The 24,428-nt window shown below is 49.6% G+C and overlaps 1 protein-coding gene across 3 annotated transcripts in view; it reads right to left on the reverse strand.

The window, feature by feature from the left end:
- NPL (N-acetylneuraminate pyruvate lyase) overlaps window positions 1-24,428 on the reverse strand; it is a 643,702-nt gene that overhangs the window by 149,029 nt on the left and 470,245 nt on the right. For all 3 annotated transcript variants that reach the window (XM_069641412.1, XM_069641411.1, XM_069641413.1), the window contains 2 exons: window positions 19,311-19,403; window positions 17,988-18,148 (listed from right to left, as the gene is read on the reverse strand). In XM_069641412.1, coding sequence (XP_069497513.1) covers window positions 17,988-18,148; window positions 19,311-19,403 — 254 coding nt within the window. The remainder of the gene's footprint in view (window positions 1-17,987; window positions 18,149-19,310; window positions 19,404-24,428) is intronic.

A 24,428-nucleotide genomic window follows, 5' to 3' on the forward strand; every position in this document is an offset into this window, starting at 1 on the left:
AACTGGCATCCCTAGCGTTGACCAATCCCTTCTTTCCTCTTACGTTTGTTCCCACAGGGGGAGAAGAGTAGATTTATTGACATTCACCTTAAAGCCTGATACTTTCCCATAGTCTTCTAGTATCTCCAGTGTTTTCCTCACTGACCCACCCACTTCCGATAGATAGATAGAGTAACATATCATCAGCGTACGTAGTTATCTTGTGGTTATCGAACCCCACTGCAAATCCTTTTACCTGATCCTCCTTAGGTATTTTTTCCCCTAACGGTTCCATTGTTAGCGCAAACAGTAGGGGAGATAATGCGCACACCTGCCTGGTTCCCCTGCTCAATTCAAATTCCCTTGACTTCTTTCCATTGACCACCACCCGTGCTTTGGGCCTTGAGTAGATGGCTCCTATTGCACAACATATTCTTTCCCACATTCCTATCTCAACATAGCCAAAGAGGAACCCCCACTCCACCCTGTCAAAGGCCTTTTCCGCATCAAGACTCGGGAGCGGCCGTTCCTCTGGGTTCCCTTTTATATGTTGTATGAGATCTAACGCCTTTCAGATCGCATCTGGGCCCTGCCTGCCTGCTATAAAACCCATTTGGTCCAGGTGTACCAAGCGGGGCAATTTCTCTTCGAACCAGGTCGCTAAGATCCTCGTGAAAATTATTTCATCCACATTCAGGAGAGAAAAGGGATGGTACGATGCACATTGGGCCAGGTCCCTCCCCTACTTTGATATCACGGAGATTAGTGCTTTACTAAACTTTGGGGGCGCTTCCCCCATTTCCAGAATATGGTTATACAATTTAATCATGTGTGGTGACAAGAACCCTATGGAGTATCCATCCTCACCCGGGGTCTTTCCATTGGGCAGACGCAAAATCGCATCCTTCACCTCTTCCGCGGTGATGGGGCTCTCTAGGTGTTCTATTTCCAGAACTTTGAGTTTGGGTATGGTGATGTCCCTCAGGTATACACCTACTGCTTCGTCCCCCTCAGTGGCTTCGGATCTATACAGGGTTTCATAGAATCGAGCAAAGCCCTCAGCAATATCTTTCGACTTGACATTGTCCTTACCCTCTGGGTCTCTCAGTTTATCCACCCATCTCTCCGCTCTCTGTGCTCGGAGACTCGCTGCAAGTAAGTAGTATTTCTGCTTGAGATATCTCAGTTTCCATAGTTTCCCTCCATCCCCAGTGCTTTCAGCTATGCCCTCTTTGAGAGCAACACTTCCCTGGTTTCCTCTATGTTCCCTTCAGAAGCATTCATCCTTTCCTCCCCCTCCGTTATCTCTTCTAAATCTGTCCTCCAGTAGCTTCCTCTCCCTTTTTTTCCTCGCCCCTTCTCTAATCAAGAGGCCCCTCGAGGTCGCTTTCCCCCGCGTCCCATACCATCCACGCCCGCACTTCCCCTGTATCATTGTGTTCAAAGTATTCCGTTATTGCTTTGGCCAGTTGATCTGCGAAGAGTGGGTTCCCCGCCCCCTCAAACAGTGTTTTATTACAGCGCAGTGTGGTGTCTGGTCTGTGCAGCCCCTCCATCTCCAGAGTCGTGATTACCATGTCACGGTCTGGCCACACCATTGGTTTGATTTCGCTGACCATTGCCCTCACACTTTGTTCCTTGTTTACTAATATATAATCAATTCTACTGTATGTTTTGTGTGACAGCGAGAAGAAGGTGTAGCTCTGCTCCCTTGGGTGCTGACTCCTCATGTGTCCGCTAGACCTCGCATCTCCAACGCCCTACCCAGGTGTCCCTGCCTGCCTTCCCTACTTTTTGGCCCATCATTCCTTGCCTTTCTAGCCCAGGTTTCATTTTCCCAGGAGTTTAAATACCCTCCTAAGATGTATAGGTCCGCTTTGCCACTTTGTACTGCGTTAAATGCTTTCCGGAGGAATTCCTCCTGCCCTTGATTGGGAGCATATATTGCCGCCAGCAGTACCTTTGCCTCATCCAAATTGCTTTCCGCTGTCATCGGGGGTGAAGGGTGCCCCCAAATATATGTTATTCACCCCAACGGGGTATTGGGGGGGATGACGGGCCCAGCTGCGACCAGCAGAGCCTCCTTGTCCCTCTGCTGCGTTCGTGGTTTGCCTGGGTGTGGGCGCGTATCTCACGGCAGGAAAGCACCTGCTATTTGAGCGGGAGGCGCCTCCTCTCAATCCCTTCAGGACTTCCCTCAGTGGCCTTACTTCCCAGGGCCCCACTTGGTGTTGTGGACCCTCTTTTCTGGGCTCATATGGGGGTCTGAGCCTACCTGCCTCGTCCGTCGGGGGCTTCCGCACCGGTTCTGGATCTCCCGCAACGCTCTCTGCTGCGAGGCGCACCTCCTTCGCGCCGGGGTCTGTTGTCACCTTGTCCCCTGCTCTTCCACTGGCTCTTCTGGTGTTCTGTCATCTCGCCCGCCGTGCCTCTTTGCGGCCTCCTTCCGGTACGCCCTGGTCCTCTCGGTGGGGGCTCCTCCGACGTCCCTCAAGGAGGTCTGCTTGCGACCTCGGCACTTACTGCTTATGCCCCTCTGGCCGGTCCCAATCTTTCGGGGGTCACCAGGGTGTTTTCTTTGCCACCCGAGGGCCAGCTCCATACCGGTGACTGGTCCTGGCCTCGGCAGCGGGTGGCTGATTCCAGCCCGTCCCTCAAACGCAAGGCAAGGAAGGCCCCTTGGGTTGCACAGTGCTCGTTTCCCCTGAGCCCCCCGCCTTATCTCCTTCATACATGGCTGCGGATACCCTTCAGGAGTCTATCTGCTTTCGAATGTGTCCAGGCTTTTGCCTGCCAGGTAGATTCTTCACAATGTCATCGCCTTTTTGCCAGAGGGAGCGGGAGCTGCGTGGCTATGCAGCCATCTTCTCCCGCGCCCCCTAGTGGTCTCCCTCTCAACCTTTTGAGCCCCCAGAAATGTATGGCTGGCCAATGAGCCTGGCTGGTGAATGAACAATCAAAACAATCCAAACAACGTGGGGTCTGTGGTAAACCCTTTCACATGCAAGCAAAGGCCCAGAAACTTGAGCAATGGCATCAGTATTTCAAGAAAGCAGGTGGTGTCACCCAAGTAGCAACCTTTCAGACAAATCGACACATTCAAAGCATTCCCACCTCTGACACGCTGGGCATTAATCTCTCCTGGAAGGAAAGCCCTAGCGATGGAGCAGCATATGGCGAGGCATCTACGGCAAACTGGATGCGCTCCATTCAAAGCATTGGTCTGTAGGCGTCAGTCCGGGCAACAAAATGATACTGTTGACCGGTTCACTGTTTCAGGGCTCTTCATACTTTCACATTGGTTTCGGGGTGCTGCTGTCCAGGAAGGTGATGGTCCAGCGTAGAAATGAGAATGCTTTTCTGCCATAAAGAATGCTATATTCAGAGAAACGCCTCGTACATAAAAGTCTGCATAGCTCGTAAGCCAAAAGTACGTGTACGACACCAGTTGTACGGAGGGGATAGCAACTAAGAAAATATGTATTTCAGGGAACATATTTAAGACACTTATTTGACCAAATGTTGCTTTTTACTGCATGCACAAAATCATTTTTAAACAAGTCTATAAGGGGCATGGCTTTATTCGTAAAGCACTTGGAGAGGGGAAGTGTGCCAACAATAGTAATAGTTGAGGGGCAGTACAACAAGATACACATTTGGCCAAACACCGTAATTTTTCAAGTCTGCTCACAAACACAAAAAAGAATCCAGCATTGCACTGTCACCTGGACATACAAGCAGTGGTCTAATCGAGATTTAGCGATGGCATCATCCTCCTCATCGCTCTGCCGGAACGAATCAAATACCACTCCAAGGCTCTTTCGATAATATCAACAGAGGGCTCATTGTGACCAAAAGGCCTGAAATTCCTTATCCTAAGAAACCTGCACTGGCTTCCCAATGAAGCTCAACCACATCCGAAAGACCTTTGCTTCATCCACAAACGCCAATGCTTGAACTCCACTCGCCAATAGAAATCTCTCCCGATGTGGCCAAATCCACTCACTGTACATGGAATTGCTCATCCGCCCCGCTACAAATCCCTAGATCTAGAAAGCAAAGCCTGCAGCTGAGGCAGTGAATGCAAATGTAACACCTTTCTAGAAGATGCCCACACAGTCTTAAACTGGCAGCCTTTGCCCAAACAATCATTTCATTGTAGGTATGAAATATGCATCTGAAAACACAAAATGGAGGGACCCGGATTAAGAGGGGGTATCCCGGGTATCCCCCTCTAGAGGTGGACACCAGAAGACAATGTTACTGCATAAATGTACAGCCAAATAGCCAAAAATATATTTTTTCTACGTTATTTCATTTAAAAATCATCAATTGAATTTAAAAACAAATTGTAGCCCCATTTCATAGAAAAACATTTATACATGATTGAACCCAGTGAAAAATCAATGCAGAAATCACATAAAAGGCTCACAAAAGCCACCACAAGTGTGGCGCCACTAGCAATCTAAATATTGAAGGCACAAATACAATACCATGAACAAAATGCAATAATACAAACAATAAATATGCTGTGAGAAAAAGACTATTAACAGAAGAATAAGTTACTCTTTTACCTGGTAACGTTCTTTCGATGGGATGGTCCGACAACGTATTCCATATCTATGAAAGTAATCACCACAGCTGTGCTGCTTCGGAAAATCTTTCGGCGTCTGCGTCCTGCGTCGATACGCCGTCCTCGAGGACCTCCTCCGACGGCCGAAGTCACCAGATGTTATAAGTAGGACGCACGACGCCTGTAGCCTCAGTTGTAGTTTTTTCCCCAGAACGTGTGGCACCAATCGTCTGCCAGTATGACCACAGAAAACCTTGCGGAAACGTAAGCGGCAATCGCATAAGAAATTCTGTAGCGGGGAAGGCAGGGAGGGAGCGAAATGGAATACGTCGTCGGACCATCCCATCGAAAGAACGTTACCAGGTAAGAGTAACTTGTTCTTCTAGGGGATTGGGCCCTCCGACGTATTCCATATCCATGACAGACTCCCAAAGCAGTACCAACGTAAGGAGGTGGGAAAAGAAATTTAGAATGCCCAATGAAATTGCGGAGCAAAGGACCGCCTTGCCAGAGGCCAGATCCTGCCCACGGATAGAATGGAGGGAGCAGTGACGTACAAAAGTATGTGCCGAAGCCCAGGTGGCTGCATCACAGATGTTACGAATAGTAACACCCCTCTGTAGGGCAGTAGAGGCAGCCATACCCCTGGTAGAATGGGCCCGCAAGCCGACCGGTGGGTCCTTACCCGCCAAGCGGTAACACTCAGAGATAGCCAAAATAGTTCCAGCGAGACAAAGTCTCTTTTGTCACAGCTTGTCCCAAACGCTTTCCAGCGTAACCAATGAAGAGTTGATCGTCCACTCTGACCCGGGATATGCGTGAAATATAAAAGCTTAACGCTCTCCTAGGATCAAGCCTATGGAGCCTCTCCTCTTCCTTACCAGGATGTGGAGGAGGATAGAATGCCGGAAGAACAACCTTCTGGCCTAAATGAAATTCCAACACCACCTTCGGAAGAAAGGAAGGACGAACCCTGTCCTTATGAAACCTAGTGAAGGGTGGCTTAACTGAAAGCGCCTGTAACTCACTCACTCTGCGAGCGGAAGTGACCGCAACCAAAAATACAGTTTTAAGAGTTAACAGTCTCAAAGGGCATGAATGCAAAGGCTCAAACGGAGCACCCATCAGAAATTTGAGAACAATGTTCAAATCCCAACCGGGCACCTGGAAAGGTGACGGAGAGAACAAATTAGTGAGCCCTTTCAGAAACTGAGAAATTAAAGGAATTGTAAAATAGGAACACACTTCAGACGAGCGCATAAATATGGACAGCGCCGCCAGGCAACCTTTAACGGTACCCACTTGCAAGCCCCTGTGGGCCAAAGGAAGCAAAAAAAGACAGAACCATGGGAATGTCACCTGCAAAAATATCCACATTCTTAACCCTGCACCAGTCGCAAAACTTACGCCAATGGCAACGGTACAGGGACTTTGTTGCGGGCTGTCTGGCCGAGAGCAACACCTCCATCACGTCTTCAGGGAGGTCCCAATCTTTATACCTCAACCTTTCAGAAACCAAGCTTGAAGGTTGAGGGATCTGACCTCTGGATGGAGAACTTGACTCCCCTCCCGTGAGAGCAGATCGTCTCGGTAGGGAAGACGACGTAGAGGGCAGATTGACAAGTCGAGAAGGTCTGGGTACCACGTCCTCCGGGCCCACACCGGAGCAATGAGGATCATCCAGGAACCGAACCTCCGCAGTACTTGCAGGATGACAGTGACTGGAGGAAACACGTAAAGCAGTGGGAATGACCACTCCACCACAAACACGTCTCCTAAGGCTCCTTTTGGAGGAAATTCCGCAAGCAGAACCTCTCACACTTCCGGTTTACACTGCAGGCGAAGCGATCCACTTGAAGGGTCCCCCAAATGGCGAAGATCTCCAGGAGAATCTCCTGAGCCAACTCCCACTCATGAGAGATCGCGCTCTTCCTGCTCAGAGCGTCTGTCGTCACGTTTTCGTCTCTGGCCAGATGAACTGCCGAGATCGAAACTTCCTGCTGGATTGCCCAGAACCAGAGCTGCATTGCCTCCCTGCACAGAGGAAGTGACCCTACCCCCCCCCTTTTTGTTGAGGTAGTGCATGGCCACCGTGTTGTCCGTCAGGATCAGGACATTCTTCCCTCGCACAGTCGGCAGAAAAGCCTTCAGGGCTAGCCTGACGGCCCTCCGCTCCAACGGATTGATATGGAGTCTGGACTCCGATGGAGACCAACGACCGCTGACTGTCAACTCGTTGGCATGAGCTCCCCATCCCGTGAGGGATGCGTCCGTCACGATCGTCACCTCCGGCCAGGGTAGCCAAAATGGAGCCCCCTTCATCAGATTGTCTTTGACGGCCCACCACAGAAGGTCCTGGGGGACCGAGGACGGCACCTGAACAGGGTCCAACAACTTGCCGGAGGACTGAGACCACTGAAGCTTGAGTGCCCATTGCAAAGATCTCATCCGCAACCTGGCCTCTGGCACCAGAAGAATGCAGGATGCCATGAGGCCGAGCAATCTCAAGAACTCGAATGCTGGGCGACTCTGGGCAAGCTGAAACTTGTGCACCATCTGCTGAAAGTGAAGAGCCCTCACCTGGGGAGGAAAACACTGCCCCAGGGACGTGTCGAGCACAGCTCCGATGTACTGGAGCCTCTGAGTTGGTGTCAAATGGGACTTCTTTAAGTTGAGGGAGAAGCCCAGCTTGTGGAGGGAGTGGCAGGTGACTGACAGATGATCCAGGACTTGCTCGGGAGAGCGCGCCCTGATCAACCAATCGTCCAGGTAGGGGTAGACGTGAATCCCCCCTTTCCTGAGGTGCGCTGCCACCACTACCATGAGCTTGGTGAAGACCCTCAGGGAGGAGGTCAATCCGAACGGCAGGACCCAAAACTGAAAGTGTCGGTCGCCAACCGCGAACCTCAGGTACTTCTTGTGCTTTGGATGTATCGGCACATGAAAATAAGCGTCCTTGAGGTCGAGACACCAACCAGTCCTGAAGTTGAAGGGCCTGGAGGACTTGAGAGAGAGTAACCATCTTGAACTTGTCCTTCCTGAGGAGTTGGTTCAAACCGCGCAAGTTCATGATGGGTCTCAAACCCCTGTCTTTCTTGGAAATCAAAAAATAAGGGGAATAGCATCCCTTGTTCCTCTCCGCTACAGGCACCACTTCTATGGCGCCTTTCTCCAGCAGGGGTTGAGTTTCCTGCACAAGGAGCGGATCCGGACTCTTCAAAGAGAGATTCCCCGGTGGATTGTCTTGAGGCCTCTGCCAGAAAGGAAGACAATAGCCGTGGGTTATGATCTCCAGAACCCACACATCTGAAGTAATGGCGCGCCACTCTGCAAAATGCTGCGCCAGCCTTCCCCCCAACCAGCGAACCATGGGACATGGCCTCATGACTGAGCTGAAGCGGCTGCAGCGTTGCCTGAGGGCAAAGAGGCAACAGCCCGAGCGCCCTTGGCACCTCGAGTACCTTGTTTTCCACCTCTGGCACTCCTACAGTGGCCCCTTTGACTGGCAGCCCCTCGCGCTTTACCAAAGGATGAGTAATAACGAAAGGAACCTCCCCTCCATTGCTGTCCCCTAGGACGAAAAGGCGGAGGTTGGCGAACTGCAGCACCCAACGACTTTGCTGCAGCTTTGGAGGTCTGCAACCTCTCAAGGCTCTCGTCAGCATTGCTGCCAAAAAGATGTTCACCATCAAAGGGCATATTAAGGAGCCTGGCTTGCACATCAGGAGCAAACCCCGACTTCCTCAACCATGCAAACCTGCGTATCACGGTGCTCGCCGCCATGGACCGGCTGACACAGTCTGCCATGTCCAAACCCGACTGAACGGACTGACACATGGCATCCTTGCCATCCTGAATAATAGCAAGAAAACCATCCTGTTCATCCCCTTCGGGAATATGTTCAGCCACTAAGGCAATACAGTGCCACAGAGTGTGCGTGAAATGAGACAAGGCACATACGGAGTTGGCTGCCTGAAGCGCCATACCCCCTGAAGAAAACACTTTCTTCGCCCAGCCATCAAAAACGCTTGTCGTCCCCATCAGGAGGGATGGTAAGATACGATGCCTGCTTAGCTAGGGCCATAGCCGCCTGCACCACCAAACTCTCCGGAGTGGGGTGCGTGGTCAAGTAGCAGGGGTCACTACTGGCTGGGTGGAATTTTCGCAGCAAAGACTTGCCCACTGCCGGGAGACTCTCCGGAGCAGTCCAAGCCGCTGCCACCCTTCTTTGCAGAGCCATATGGAATGGCAGTACCAGGTCAGTGGCTGGACCTTGATCGAGGCTATCCGTAAGGTCATCCTGCACAAAATCAACTGGGGGCGCCGACCACCCCTAGTAGTCTGTGACCCTCGACATAAGGCGCCGGTACGATGACTCGGCATGGGTGCCAGGCTCAGGCCTACAGAACACCTCCGGAGAGGTGTCCAGACCACTGGCGTCATGCAATGACTGACGCAAGTCCTCAATCTGGCTATGACCAGACAGAATCTCATCTGGTACCATGTCCGGAACCAACCCATCTTCAGAACCCTCTTCCACCTCAGAAATATAATCCATAGGCTGGAAAGTGGGCATTGAATAGGGGAGAAAGACATGTTTTGCCTTGGCCAGAGCCTTTCTAGGGGGTTCCCCCGTGCCATGGGGTACCTCTGAGACCACAGCCTCAAAAGGCGTTGAGGGCGTCAAGCAAAACGGCGTCGAGTGCGGCGCCGACAACATGGACGGCTTTGACATAGGCCTCGAGGGCGGAGCCCCGAGTGTGTCCTTCGACATCCTGGGCGCCGATGGCATCGACGACTTCCTCGGAGGCGGAACCTTGAGAGAGTCCGTCAACGACCTCGGCACCACCGGCGTCGACGTCTTCTTTGAAGACTGCACAGGTGCACACGGGCTCGAGCGCGTCGAGGACCGGGACCTGGAATGACTGGAACGATAACCCTTGTCCGAACGGGACCTCTCCCGCGAATCGTGCCGACCACCCGAGCCCGAAGGCGTCGAGCAGTGTCTCCACTACAGTCACAACCGACCCCTCTCGGAGGCGCGGACGGAACGGAGCCCTGCGATTCAAGAATCGCCAACATTTTCTTCCCGAAGGAAGCCCACTCCTCCGTAGAGGAACGCTTGGTGGGATAAGAAACCCGCCGACAGGCGGAGTCCTCGGAAGAGGATGGGGAAGGCGACCGATGACGGCGCTTCCGGGAGTGCCTCGAAGAGGCAGAGGAGTGGCGGGACCCACTCCGGGACCGAGACCCCCTAGACTTACTACTACGATGCAGAGAGTCACCCCTCGAATCGTCTGTCGAAAGCCCAGTGGACCTTGCCTTTTGGGGCTTGGACACCTTACCGACCGACAGCTTCTTCTTACATTCCCGCAAGGCCTTGGACGTAAGCGACTGGCAGTCGACACAATCATCCGTGTCGTGGACCTCCCTGAGGCACCAGAGGCAGGCGTCGTGCAAGTCCGTCACCGACATCTTGGACCCGCAGTCCCCACATTTCTTGAAGCCCGGACGCGGGGTGGAAGAAGAGGAAGACATCCCGATAATACTTTACACAAAACGAACAGGTTCGAAGAACCGAAAGAACGGCCACTCCAAAGGGTCGAGGCGCGCCAAGATCTCCGAAGCGAACACGTTCGCGGAAAAAATGGAACTGAGGCTACGGGTGTCGTGCGTCCTACTTATAACATCTGGTGACGTCGGCCGTTAGAGGAGGTCCTTGAGGACGGCGTATCGACATCATCGACGCAGGATGCAGAAAGATTTTCCGAAGCAGCACAGATGTGGTGATTACTGTCATAGAAATGGAATACGTCGGAGGACCCAATCCCCTCGAATCAAATATACTACATGAAACTTTCAGATTTCCCATCACCTCACCACAATGTGACATAATCTAAAACCATATATCTAAATATCTAAATGTCAGTTGTCAGATACAAAAAATGTATTAAGCAGCACAAGGACCCAAATACTCTACACCAACATGTTTGTTCTTTTTAAATGAGAACTTTCCTCATGGGGATTTTTTGTGTCGACCTTTTGGAACCATCTACTGATTGGTTAAGGGGTGCAATTCCTGGTGTGTTTTTTAATTTTTTTAATTTATTGTGCATCAGCCAGTAAAATATGACTTTTCACACAATTCTTAATAGAAAATCTAATAGAAATTACAAAAACAGCATAAAAAGAGAAATAAGAAGAAAAAGAAAAAAGAACAGAAAAAAACAATTAATCTAATCAATACTTATCATAAAACGATTGGCATACTAATAGGTGCCACTTTTTTAGACACAAGATTGCGTTTTCAGTACAGAGACCACCTCAGACGTAAGTAAGAACATCTTAATTGTTTTTACTTGTGGTGTGATGTGAGAGAATATCTGTATATGCTTCATGGGCTTACAGCAATCTTGTCATACTGCATGTCCGGTGCACATCTAATTAGTCGATGTTCCTGCGGATGAATGCAGAAATGGCAAGTGCTGATGTTCAAAAAGCTTGATTATCAATTGAGGATACTGCTTGTTACTTATTTTGCGAGCAAGTCTTTGTATTAAGGAGGCCTATGAGTAGCTTGTGAGCAGTGGTCAAGCTGATGTGTAGCGCAAGGGTACTTTATTCAGTTCATACTTTTGTCCCTCGCAAAACCAGCTCAAGTATTGGAAAGGCGTTTGAATGTGGGACACCTTGCTTCTGAGTGCAGGCTTTTCAAAATCCGCCTCTCCAACACTCTGTTCTGCTGTACTTCTGCCATCTGGTCTCTTGGTCTTTCTCCAACTCCACTAATGACCTCATCCATACAACCCACCTGGAATATGCATTTGCCAGACACGGCCCAAATGGTATTACCTGGCCATGAGAATAAAAAAGCTGGCAAATGGTTTGCAAACTGTTAGGGAAAATTCTCAAAAATGTGCTAATTCCCTTCACCTTAGAGACCCCCAGCAACTTTGCTGGATTTTGAGGACTTGATTTTTTTTACCTGGAGAGTGTGTGACCCTTTTTCCCACTCTCTCATGTATGTTGATATGTGTTTTACCCTTGTGTTGTCTTTGGTTATGGAGTCTAAACAACTCCATAGGCCTTATCTTGTTCATTTGTGTGTCACAGCACCCTCAGTGCAGTGACACAGGGAAGCCTTTCAGGCTATCCCAAGGTTTAAATACCTTCTCTGGGATAAACTACTGTTTCCCAGAGTAAGTAAAGTGAAATTGACTTTACTAGTCTTTTAAATTCCTAGACCCAGCACACCCCATCTTACAATAGAGTGTTGGAGGGCTTACTTAGTATCCCCTTTGTCTAGTTACTGATGTAGCAGTCAAATGCTACCCTTTCCTCGCAGAATGGCTGGTGGCAGTGGTTTTGCAACGAACTACCGTGATTTTTCCAGACCGCGAACAAATAGCTCTGGTAACGTTAAATCACGGGAGCCATGTTTTTCAAGATGGCATCTGAGCCTCCTTTGTTAAATCAAGTACCGGTCTTCTTTCGCCATTTCTTTGTGGAAAGGTCCTTCTCGGGTTTCCCTCTGCGCGCCAAACCAGGTTTGTTTTTTTTTTTTCATTCGCCTTTGGCGGGCTTCAGGACTGAAACCCGTCTCTAGTGCTCGAGTGTCTGGGGTGGGCAGGAAGTGAGGGAGGGAAACTCCCTGTGCTTAGTCTGCTAGGAGACCCAAATACACTCTGGTGATTTGCTGGCTGACTGTCCTGCAAAGACAGCCACTCTGCTGGGTGAGTGACAGCTAGGCTGGATTGAATGGTAGAAAATTTAATAAAAGGCAAGTCTTTTGGCTTTGAAGGCAGAGTCGACCATTGGACGAAGGAACCGAAGAAGAGCTTGAAGAGGACGCCTGCTGCAACTCCTGGACCGTTGGTTTGCCCAGTGAAGCACTGCTGCAGTGCCTACTTAAGAAGTTCTAATCGACAGAGATGCCCCTGCAAGGACAACTTCTCCCTGTGAGTTGGTGGGACCAATGAACTAGACAGTAAGCCACCTGGACACCCATCTCGGAGTTGGTTGAATTTCCTCAGAGTTGCTGCAGGAAACTGTAGAACCAGGGAGAGGGACACCAGCGTGTGTGCATTACTTACAGCCACTGACATTGAAGTTGCCAGTTGTGAGCCTTTGACTGTCCCAGTGCAGTGCAGGAGTCCCCCGACGTCCTCCCTCTTGTCCCCACGACTGAGGTCCAGGAACAGCGAGATCTGCAGGAACTGCCAGGCACAGAAGTCATCAGCTGCCTCTTTTTCTTCAATGTAAGGTACTGTGAAATGAGACCTAGAACTTACCTCTCGCGGTGAAGGTTCACGAAACCTTTGCAACTCGCAGACTTAATCAGCTAGTGACCCAACATATGATTCTTCTTTTTACAAACTACTACTAAGAACTTTTGGAGAGACTTTTCCGTTTACTTAGCAGAACCGCTTTATCCTATCCAAGACTTCAGCCCATTGACTTTGGCCTAACCTATTGAATTGAATTGACTCTTCTGGTGAACTCCAAGTATTTGCACTGCCTAAGAATAATTGTAGTCTTTTTATGTTCTGATAACCTTGCCTTTTACTCCTCTTTTTGAAGTATTCTGAATGCCAAACAGTAAGATATTAATGTCCCCGAGCACCCTTGTTACTAAAGTCACCTGTGGGTGTAGGTTGTGTCTGATTCAGAAACTTAGAGTGTACAGTATTGAAGTATATTTGTGTGTGATATATAATTGCCTCCGTCTGTTGAATGTTTTATAACTGACTGTTAAATTAATAAGTATTTAACCAAGAAACCTTGAGTGTAAGCATCTATTTGAACACCTGTGATTGTAGACCTCTGTGTAACATCATTACTGCTCACATTCCCCTCTTGAGAGAAGCCTGGCTGCTCAGCAACGCTACCAAAACTGTGTAGTACAGACTTATACCAAAGGTTAGTTTGCTTACACCTGTAGTCATAGTTGTGTGTAGTGTTCCCAAAGGGTACTGCATACAAACTTTGCCTAACACAAACCTGGGCATACAATGGCAGTGTCTGACAAATGCCTATCACCAGTATGTAAACCACTGTTGGAAAAAAAGCCAGTGCTGGTTCAAGGTGTCACATGACATGGGTCCGCTTGCCAGCAATCGAAGATAGGAAAAAACAGGGCAACTAAACCACAAGTCCCAGCATGCAAAGAGGTGATGGTTAAACATCAAGAAATGCCTGAGGGTGGCCATTTTACTTGCAAAGTATTTCTTATTTATAAAAGGAGGTAATTTGATCGTGTAGCAAAAAAGTGACAATTAAGAACTCTATGAAAATGAGGAAAAGAAACCGTGAAACGTATGTTCAACTAATCACTAAACATGAAACAAGGCTACTATGAGCATTACACATTTAGTCAGAGTTACAGGCACTAAAAAACATGGGCGATTAACATTTGATAAGCAGGTAGCACTGGTGTTCTTATGTATGTCGCTATTTTCTCCTCGACTGAACTGTAGTTGTCGTTTTCATACTCCTAACACTGATGTCTCAGTGCAAGAGGAAGGGAGAAATTCTGTAGACTTCATCGTTGCTATGGATGTGAACATGAAAGCCATGCAGCGAGTTGTGCGGCATGAACGCACTAGCCTACGAGAAATAAAGCCTATGCGCTTGCAGCTAAATAGATGATTTCCACAGCTGCCCATTCATGGCCAGCCCTGAATCATTAAACAGTAGCAAGCACGGATCATCCTTTACATGAACAGTGGAGGTTTGTCAAGGTAAAACGAGTCATGGGAAGACCTTGCTTGTAAATTAACTTGCGTAAGAGGTTTATTAAAACAGAGGCTGATTTACAGAAACAATTAAGCCATTCCCTTTCTCAAAAGCGCTCAAAACACGAATGGCAGCCCCCTAACTGCACAACTTGGACTTAGCTCCATCACAGAGTAAAGGCAGGAGGATCCAGGATGTGCTTTGGGTGGGGAGGGCAGGTAGTGGGTGGAAATGGCTATAGGGATTAGCATGACCATGGTCAGTCAATGGGCTTGTGAAACACCAGAACAAAGCCCATTAGCTGTGTCTCTCCTCACATCTCTCTAAGAAGGGAAGCCAATAACGTCAGTTCTAGAGGGCCACGTAAGCAAAAAACTGCACCCCTACTGCTTTTACCATGCACTCCTGATTTAGCTTTTATGAAGCATATTGAGACTCTAAACTGTAACAGGATACTAAAGATAGCCTGCAATATGATCACACCACTTTAACGAGCCCACCAAGATAAACATGATGAAAACGCAACGGATGAAATACACGCCATAAGTGAAATGTCCTTTAGCCATTCGGCTCAGACCGATTTAATCAGTCCCCCAAATGAACTATAGATAACAGATACAACTCCGAGAAAACTCATTTGTTAACGCGGCAACAGACTCCTTCAAAAATGCACAGCGACTTGTGTGGACACCTGGGGAATTTTACTTTTAGGTGGGTGGGCATACATCAACCTCGGACGGTGCAGAGCGACAGCCATCCCAGTGGCCATGACGTAGAGGCACCAGCCATGTTAAGAGATGTGGGTGCAGACTGGGAGCCGATTGCTTGCCGAACACGAATGCCCATAAAACCGTGCCAGGATGAAGAAAGCTACCATTAGATGCCCAGGTACACCTACCCAGGCCACACATTAGATCATGAAGGTGGGTTTAGAGCTGCCTGAGAACTGGAACAGCCGTCATACGACTGCTGAGGCTGCAGTTTTTGTACCATTGGGTCCAATGGAAGACTCGCGGAGGGGGTAGTTCATGTCACTGGGATAGTTTAAGCAGCATTACACCGAGCTTGGATGGCCCTCTTAAGCCATGCCTCCAGCTATACTGTTCGGAAGTGCACGGTTAATGTAAAAGTCTAAATGTATCTTACTCACGGCCTGATTTATCTGTGCTAGGGAGGCCTCCATTTTGGGAGGGGGGATACTGTGTCAGCCTCCCAACCCATTTCTGCACAGCTATATGGAATGGGTTTGCTGCCTGCTTCCCTATTGTATTATTGGGTGGTGAGTTATGGGTTTATGCACATGCTACTTGTGCATGGGTGTGAAAAAACAAGTAAATGAAGGCGGTGGTGGGGGGGGTCATACCAAACCAACTTTTACCCATGTGACAGGGGAGTCCCATCCCAAAGAATCGCATCAACTCTTGTCCAAGGGTGTTTATTTCAAAAAATGGTCTGAATCGCTTGTGATTGGGCTTTCCAGGTCCTTTGGGGTTTGCGCTAGGGCAGTCCCTTTCCTCTCTCGTCTTCCCTGGGCCTGGGTCCTGCCTACCAACCCCAGACGTCCCTAGCAGGCTGTTAGTATCTCAACAACCGGTAACCCCCATCTGTCTTTCAATTCTGTGTACATCAGGTGTTAACCGTAAAACGTTGGTTACCCGACTCCCTAGTAACTTCTAGCTTTCTCTCTCCTATCCCCGCTTAGTAGTCTCAGGAAACGGGGAATGGTGCTTTCTTTTGCCCAGTCACTCTCACTCCTTTCAAACCCTCTCACTCTTGACCCTTCGTAATACTGGTCCCTTATGCTGTGCTCCTCCCACCACAACACTGTCCCTCCAAACTCTCACTCCGCCTTTCTACCTCCACCCTTCGATCTTACTTTCTTTCTCACTCCCGTTATCCTGTTCTATACCTCTTTCCCTCCTTCAAACTCCTCCCTCTCGCTCTACTCCACCGCCTCCTGTTGCGTCTCCCGCTCTACCTCTCCTGCTCTTCTTACTCTGCTACCACCACCACCGCCCTCTCCACTACCACTGTCCTCCTCAAGGAATATGGGGCCCTGCTCACCCCTCTATTATGGACTACCACTCTGCTTTTCTTTCTACTCCCATCACCTATCATGACTCCCAACTAGTACTACTAACTCCACCACTACCTATGCTTGACTCCACTTCTCTTCCTCTTGCTCTCCTCTCTCTCACACAAACACTCCACAGACCCCCTCTCACCAAAGATTTCTGCACTGCTTTCTGCTTCCGGCTCCTCTGGTCTCTTGGACGTCCTTCTCCACTGCCTGTCCTCACCCAACTAACCCACACCACACAAGTCACATGCACCTTCTTAAATACCCCCACCTCCTCGCAGGATTGGATACTCACACTGTTGAATCACTTAACTGGCTCAAGGGCGTGTGGCTGGGGAAAAGGGGTGCTTAGGGAAGCTTCCAAAAGGGCTTCTAAGCCCCACCCGCATTTTCTGGAAGCATCTCTGGCAAGGAAAGTGAAAGTTTCTAAGGAACAGGAGTCCCTGTTTTATAAGGCCTTTTGATGGGCCTTTCAATCTTAATGTCTCTGGTAAACTGATGTGAGCCTCATTAATAAAGCCCCCTTATCTGAATGGCGTTTGGGTCTCCGGAGACTTTGCTGCACACCTTTCTCACATGGCAGATGTTAGGCTGCTGGCCATCTGCTGCGACAAAGTGTGAACTGCTGCTGCATGGTGGTTTCCCTATGTGGCTTTCCCCGGTCAGTGTTCGCCATCATAGGTAAGGTGGGGAGGAGGGTCTGTATACACTCGTGTGGGCACTAGGGAATGTTTGAGGTGGACTCCCTCTCTTCCCCGACATGGCCTGTAAGCAGGCCTTGTCACAAAACCACACCAGCATTTTTTGCGAGCACTAATTATATTGGGGAATGAGGGATGAAAAACCTTCAAATAAATAGGATTGTTTTAATTAGCAGGAGAACTCGGGTGTGGAACACAGTTCCTATTTTTGGAGGGCATGATGGAGCCTCAATTTTCTTGCCTCCACTTTTAAATTTTTCCAAACCAAAGATAATTTTGTTGACATTGAACAAATATTATATAGGAAGAATTTGGAAACTAACCATTCCTGCCAACCCCACGCCATCTCCCCCCCACCTCCCCTGACCTGCAGCAGGTTGAAAACAAAAATACTGCCATACATTAAAAACATTTAAAAGTAAATTTGTCAAAACTACAAAATGAACCACTTAAATCCAGTTCATCACAGAATAATCATGGACATAGCCAGGCAGAGTACTTTTTAGCAACAAGACAATTATTCTTCGCACTGATGGATGACAGGGGCTGTGAAAATCAGAAAAGGGAACACAATGCTTTTGCAGCACCCTGCCACATCAAAACAGATGCCTAAGGTATTTCAGAAGGCACTTCAGAAAATGTTGGAGCAAGTGTTTCACACCTACTACGCAACCAATAGTGCCGAATTGTCATAATAATGTGCCTACCACCATTCATGGAGGATCCTGCTCCCAATCTTCACGCACAATCCATCACCCTCCTGTGCACTCAGTGGGTGTGGCTGAACAAGTCTATTGCACAAATCATCACAAAACACACAGCAATCATTTTTTTAAGTCAAAAAAAGGAAAAAGGGGGCTTTTTCTACTCATGGACAATAATTTCATGAGAAAGTACACAAGGTAGCAACGGCCTTTACCTCATCTACTCCATAAAAGAAGGAAAGCTTGTGGCCATGCCGATGTATGCACTGTCCAAAGTCCAGGAGGTCCAGGCCGCTGAATTTCACACCCTGGAAGTTTGTAAGGCATTTCGTTACGCTGCATTTCTCCATTTCATCCAAGACGTCTTCCACACGAACTGTTGGGTTAAGAACATAATACACAATTAACCTTCTATGGCTGTGCCTCTCTGCTTCAGTCAAGGCTTATGGCTGGATAGTCCCTCTTGTCGGGTGGCTTCTCAAACACCCAACCGCCCATCTAAGGCCTCTTGGCATCATACTGCCAGACCACGGTCCACACAGCTGACCGATGCTTCACTCTGGGCTTGTGATACGTTCGATGCTGCCTGAAAGGAGGCTTCCCAAGAGTGGTTTACCTTCACTAGCAGCCCATGAACTGACACAGACACCCTCCAACCAAACAGCCCTTCACAGTACCTTCAATAAACACTACTCTGACCCAAGGTTGCCCAACACACTGCCAAACAGCAAAACTCTATACCAGCATCTACTGCCCCTTCCAAATCCATGAGTTTCTCAACAGTATTCACTAGGTGCTAAGTGGATTTCTACACAATTCACAGTCGTTTAATCTCTGGCACAGTTCAACATAAACCATCTGCCCCACCCACAGCATAAACCATTTGCCCCACCCACAACTTGAAGCACATTCATGCAGGACGTGGCATGCCACCTGTGCTTCAAATAAAAACACTGCTTCCCTACTGCACCCAAGCCAAGAACGTGTTCTACTACGGATGACTCAATGGAGGTTTGGGCTTTTCCCCAATGCTTCGTAGGCCTTCCACTAGTGATACAATGGCATCTCGCTAGCGGGTCTCAGTCAGGCAGCAGCACGCCAATAAATGCCCTGGCTGTCATCTGAGCACCAATTCACATCCCAGTCTGCCACTCACCCCTCGGCTGATATTCCTCCCAGGCAAACTGAGGCCCTCTAGCATCCCCAACTTCACCCGATTTAGATAAATCCAACACCTAGATCCAAACCATGACTATCTGTCCTGCCTCCTATCCCGCCACTATCATCCTCTTCAAAGTCATAGCGAGCCAGACCAAATAATGTTTCCATGCCACCTAACCTGCATTCATGGCCTCTCTCTCCTAAGCCTACCATTCGCACCATGTACTCAATATAATCCCTCCACCTGCCAGTCGCATCCATCCAAAAGCTCGACTGCCACCATATAGCAATACAAGAGTTTCACATCCATGCCAATCCTCACACAATCTTTTATCTTGGTCAGAGGTACTGGTAGAACGTTCAGAGGTTATACTTACAGAGCACTCCGGTAAGGCTTGGAATGTGGTAGTAGTAAAAAGGAATGCTGGGGGCTGCCAATGCCACTTCACTCAAGTAAGAAACAAGGGCACCTGAAAGAATTTGGATACATCTGCATTAGAGGGAGGTTTGGGGAGGGGGGGGACTAGCGTGCCATGCTTCAAAACTATGTGTATAAGACAAAATGGCTGTACTGACAAACCCCCTCCCCCCCAAAGTGAATGATTTCAAACATGAGATTTTCTGGTCACTGGCCTAGTGGCAGCACTAAATTATTGCGCCTGGGTACGGGTACTTTTCTGACCAATACAGGTGCTTTTTAGACTTAACATTCGCTTCACTGGCATCTTTTAAAACACTTTTTTGTTCCCTCAGCCCGCATATTAAACCAGGTTTGAAGTCCGTGGCAACTACTGGGAAGCATGATTTTCACTCGTCAATATTTGATGCCATTTTCAAAAGCTCCAACGGAGTTTGGTGTTCTAATCTCAGCCTTGGTGTTCCTTCTAACCAGTATCCAATAAGGTTGCAATCCATTTTTCTTTGCAAACAACCAGGCTCTTCCTCAAGCAACAACCGTGTTCCACTAATTGTATATCAAAGACGGTTCTTTAAAAATAAAATAATTTGGGATTCCAAGATGGCCGCCTTCTGAAGTGGATGCACGTCCCCGGTGCTTTGCGTTCACAAGCTCTAAAAGGCGTTAAAAGCAGCAGAAGAAGGCGACTTTTGCTCATATTGCAGCAGTCCGAGGTGACCCAAAGAGTGAAGGGGAAAAGGAAAACTCAAAGATGTGAATCCGGGCGCTCCAGCTGCCTGCGGGGGACGGACGGTTGGCAAGCGCGTAGGCAGAAGACAAGTGCGGAGGCCGTGTCATCAGTGCCGTACCCGCGCCTCGCAATCGGTCCCAGTGGTGGAGGGAGAGAACCCAGCAGCCAGGAACGGTTGGGGAACCGAAGGCAGCCCACGGACCCCCGCCGACCGGGAAAGTGGTGCTGACTGAAGAGGGAGCTGACCAGTGCCGGGAGCCAGCAGGGGCGAAAGCAAAAAAAAGGAAGAAAGGCCTGCACGACCGAAGGCGCGGTGTGTAGGGGCAGAACGTGCCCATTCCCAACCAGACCGGGACCGAAGAACAGCGGTGTTGGACCTGGGCAGAAGGCAGGCTTGGAAAAGCCCCTCATGAAATAGTACCCCGGCTGTGGTGGAGTGCAAGAGGCGGGCGGGTCGAGACCCCCCGGCAGAGCCGCGATCCTCCTGTCCCTGATGGTGTGGGCCTGGAGCTGTGGGTGGTAGGTGAGCCCTGTGCCCCACGTTCTGATCGGCGGGGATGAGGGGAGCACTGTAGGAGGCAAGGCGGACTAGGAGCGGAGGAGATCGTCCCCCCCGCACCCCCTCACTAGCCTACCACACATTGGCTCCAGTGCGTGGAACGGCCTGAGGCAGGGAGCAGTGACTGAGGACCCTAGCGGGACCAAGGGACCAGCCGCGGGTGGGACTGCACCCGTATAACAAGTAAAGGGACAGTTGGCTGCATCCACCGGGAGCCCCTCGGGGAACGCAGTACAGGCCAGAGCAGCAGACGGCCGTGAATGAAGGTAGGATCCACCCTCACCACACACATCTGACCAAGGGAGGAGGCTCCCGGTCATCTCTGGGGACACGTTGCGGGGCTGGGGACAGGCGGCGGGGAGCGAAGCAAATTGTAGTCCCACAGCACGCAGCAGGCTACCGAAGAAAGGGGAGACCACCCTCAAGATCACAGCCAGGAAGAGGGCTAAAATTAACAGCACCAAACGAAGGATGGATCTCCCGTACTCGGACCCCCCACCCTACAAGCAGCACCATAACCTACTGGGGGCTCATGCAGAAACGTCCAGATCCGCCCGGATCGGTCTGCAAACATGGCGCAAGCACCCACTGTTCCATGACACCGCCTTACTCGAGGGGCAAATACAAACCCACCAGCAACTCTCTGAACTTGACGCCCCGGAGTACAATAGCCTTTGGGTGGGGGGGGTCCCAATTGAAGGTCTAGAGAAGAGAGCCCCCCACCTTAGCTAGCCCCGGCTGCAGCCGATAGGTGGGATCGAATAATAGGGAGCCTGCAAACGGACAAGAAGTCATCACTCCAACAAACCATAAATGCATATAAAACGGTGAGCCCGTCTTCTGAGGGCACACAATCGTGGGCCGATTGTAAGGGGGAAACGTTTGGACAGTCTAGATGCCAGGCGCCAGGACAAAAAGTGCACTCCCTAGAGCGAAAGGCTCCTCCAAAAAACAGGAGAACCAGCTGGCCAAGTGCTGGGGCCAAAAACCACCACAGGAGTCAAATCCATCACAATTACCACAGTCCCCAACAGAGATAACTCCAGACGCACCTCGAAGCACAATGGACCCAGACAAAGGAACTGTTGAACTGCTTAAAGGGCATGGAGTCAAGGATGACGAATGCATTACAGGCCCAAATCGGACAGCTGAGGGAAGACCTAAAGATCACCTTGCAGGAAGTCCGCAAAGAGGTTAATGAGCTAGGAGACAGGTTGGATACGGTGGAAGCTGGTCTATCCAATTTAGAGGAAGAAGCCAAACAGACCAGCCTTTTATTGGACCAAATAGCGGTCCAATAAAAGGAACAACCTCGAATTGCAGGCAGAGGACCTTGAAAATAGATCACGACGGTCCAACATCAGCGTTAAGGGCCTGCCTGAGTCGGTCCCAGAAGGGGATCTTGGGGACACGCTGCAACAGACCTTCAGCAACATGCTCCATGACGTGGGAAGTGGAGGGGGTGGGGATGGTACCAGGGGCATAAAGTATAGAAGGTTGATCCAGAGTTGGGAAGGGCAGCAGGAGGTGGGCGAAGTATGCAACAGGGTATTCCACAGTACAGATAGATCAGTGGGGAACCACTCCCCACTTGGGAATAGCTGAGTCGAACGTAGTCTCCTTGAACACACAGGGCCTGAACTCGCTGTGAAACGCCGAGTAATTTTGGAAAGGCTAAGAGCAATGCCGGCATCAATAGGGATCCTACAGCAGACACACCTCCTCCCTAAAGACGAGAAGAGGATGGCCCACCATGCCTTCCCACAGTAATACTACGCATTTAGTGGGGGTAAAAAGAGGGGTGTGGCCATTTTGATAAGGCAGGATATTGAATTAAAAAAAAACTACAGCTCTGTAGGGACAGGGAAGGGAGATACCTCAGGCTCAAAGGGACAATAAAGGGCATTATGTACACAATCCTAGCCATATATGCCCCCAACGAACGGCAGGACGTGTTCATAACTGGTTTACTGGGTAAACTGGGCAGCTGGTGTGAGGGCCAACTGATTATAGGAGGGGACTTTAATTGTGTTATGGACCGCTGTTGGATAAGACTCTCCCCCCCCCCCATGGTAGCAGATCAGAAAAGTAGGCAGGCGCTGGGTCGCTTCTTTAGGGAAATGGGAGTCATAGAAACTTTCAAGGTGAGAACCAAGAATACACTCATTACTCGGCCGTCCACCTAGGCTACTCCAGAAATTGGGGTGAAATATTCCTCGGACCATGCGCCGGTGCTGGTGTGGGTGGAGTGGGGGGAAGCTGGATGTAAGCAGAAGCCACCCTGGAGACTGAATGAACTACTCCTGAAAGACATAGAGCTAAGAGCCCACATGGAGAGCAGCGCCATCAACAATTTTTTCATGGAACATGATAATGGGGTAACAGGCTGGGGGATAGTTTGGGATGCTGGGAAGGCAGTGGTCAGGGGAGAGTTTACATCACAGGTGGTGGCATATTACAGGGACAGAGCCCTGGTAACGCACCAGTTAGAAAACGATGTGAGGGAAGCAGAAGCCCAGCACAAAATCTGTCAATCAAGGAAGACCCTCCGAGAGCTCAAGAGGATCAGAGCCCAACTTGAGAACCACATGGCAGAACGAGTGGCCCAGACACTGCTAAAAACAAAGCAGACCTACTACACACATTGGGGCAAGGCGAATAGATTCCTGGCCGCAAAATTGAGAAAACGGAAGACCCGAAACTATATAACACAACTAAATGACAAGCACGGAAAACCACATACAGCTGAACACGAAAAAAGGGAAATAATAATGCAATTCCATGAAGAACTCCTACGCAGTGAGAATCTTGACCCAGGGCAGCAACTCTCCTATATTCGTTCTATACCCCTACCCCAGATCACAGAACAGGATAGGTTGAGTCTTGGGGGTCCAGTCACGGCACAGGAGGTCAGCGACGCCATCTCGGCACTTCCGACAAATAAGGCCCCTGCCCCAGACGGCCTCGGAAACTGCTATTACAAAACATTTTGAACGCAACTACTGGCCCCTTTGACGAGCTCCTGTGGGTAACGCCCAACATGGGGTGGGTAACGCCCGACATGGGGAGATCCACAACCATATTGCCTCTGAAACCGGGAAATGTCCCCCACGAATGCTCCAGCTATCACCCTATCGCATTGCTGAACACAGATGCGAAAATATATGCAAAAATCCTCGCAACTAGATTGATGAAGGTCCTACCAAGCATAATACATGATGATCAGGCGGGGTTTATCACAGGACAACACACTCAGGACAATGTGAGAAGAGCAATTGACGTAATAGATGTGGGGAGACGAACTCAACAATCGTTTGCTGTGGCTGACCTGGACCCGAGACAGGCCTTCGACAGCATGGACTGGCGATATCTGAAACTGGTTCTTGAAGGCTTTGGATGTGGCTCAGAGTTCACAAAGATAGTGTTCGCCAACTACCAGATCCCAACAACAAGTTTCACACTAAATGGTCAAAGCACAGAGTTTGTCAAGATAACACGAGGCACGCGATAGGGATGTCCCCTCTACCCGTTGGTCTTCGCGATGGAGCAGTGCACAATGCGGTTCAGACAGGACGGGATCAGGGATCAAGGGTGTGACATACATCCAAAAGACCCATAAAAGTGCGCTGTACGCGGATGACATTAAGCTCTTCATGGGGGATCCAGAAGTAGTGATGCCTATAGCTATGACACGTTTGCAGGAATTCAGAGAGGTCTCAGGGTTTGCTATCAATTATTCTAAATCTAAGGCAATGAACATCTCAGTGAAAAGAGAAATGGTCGAAAAA

Source organism: Ambystoma mexicanum, chromosome 1q (genome assembly GCF_040938575.1).
Source record: "Ambystoma mexicanum isolate Mex_15411 chromosome 1q, UKY_AmexF1_1, whole genome shotgun sequence".
NCBI lineage: Eukaryota > Metazoa > Chordata > Amphibia > Caudata > Ambystomatidae > Ambystoma > Ambystoma mexicanum.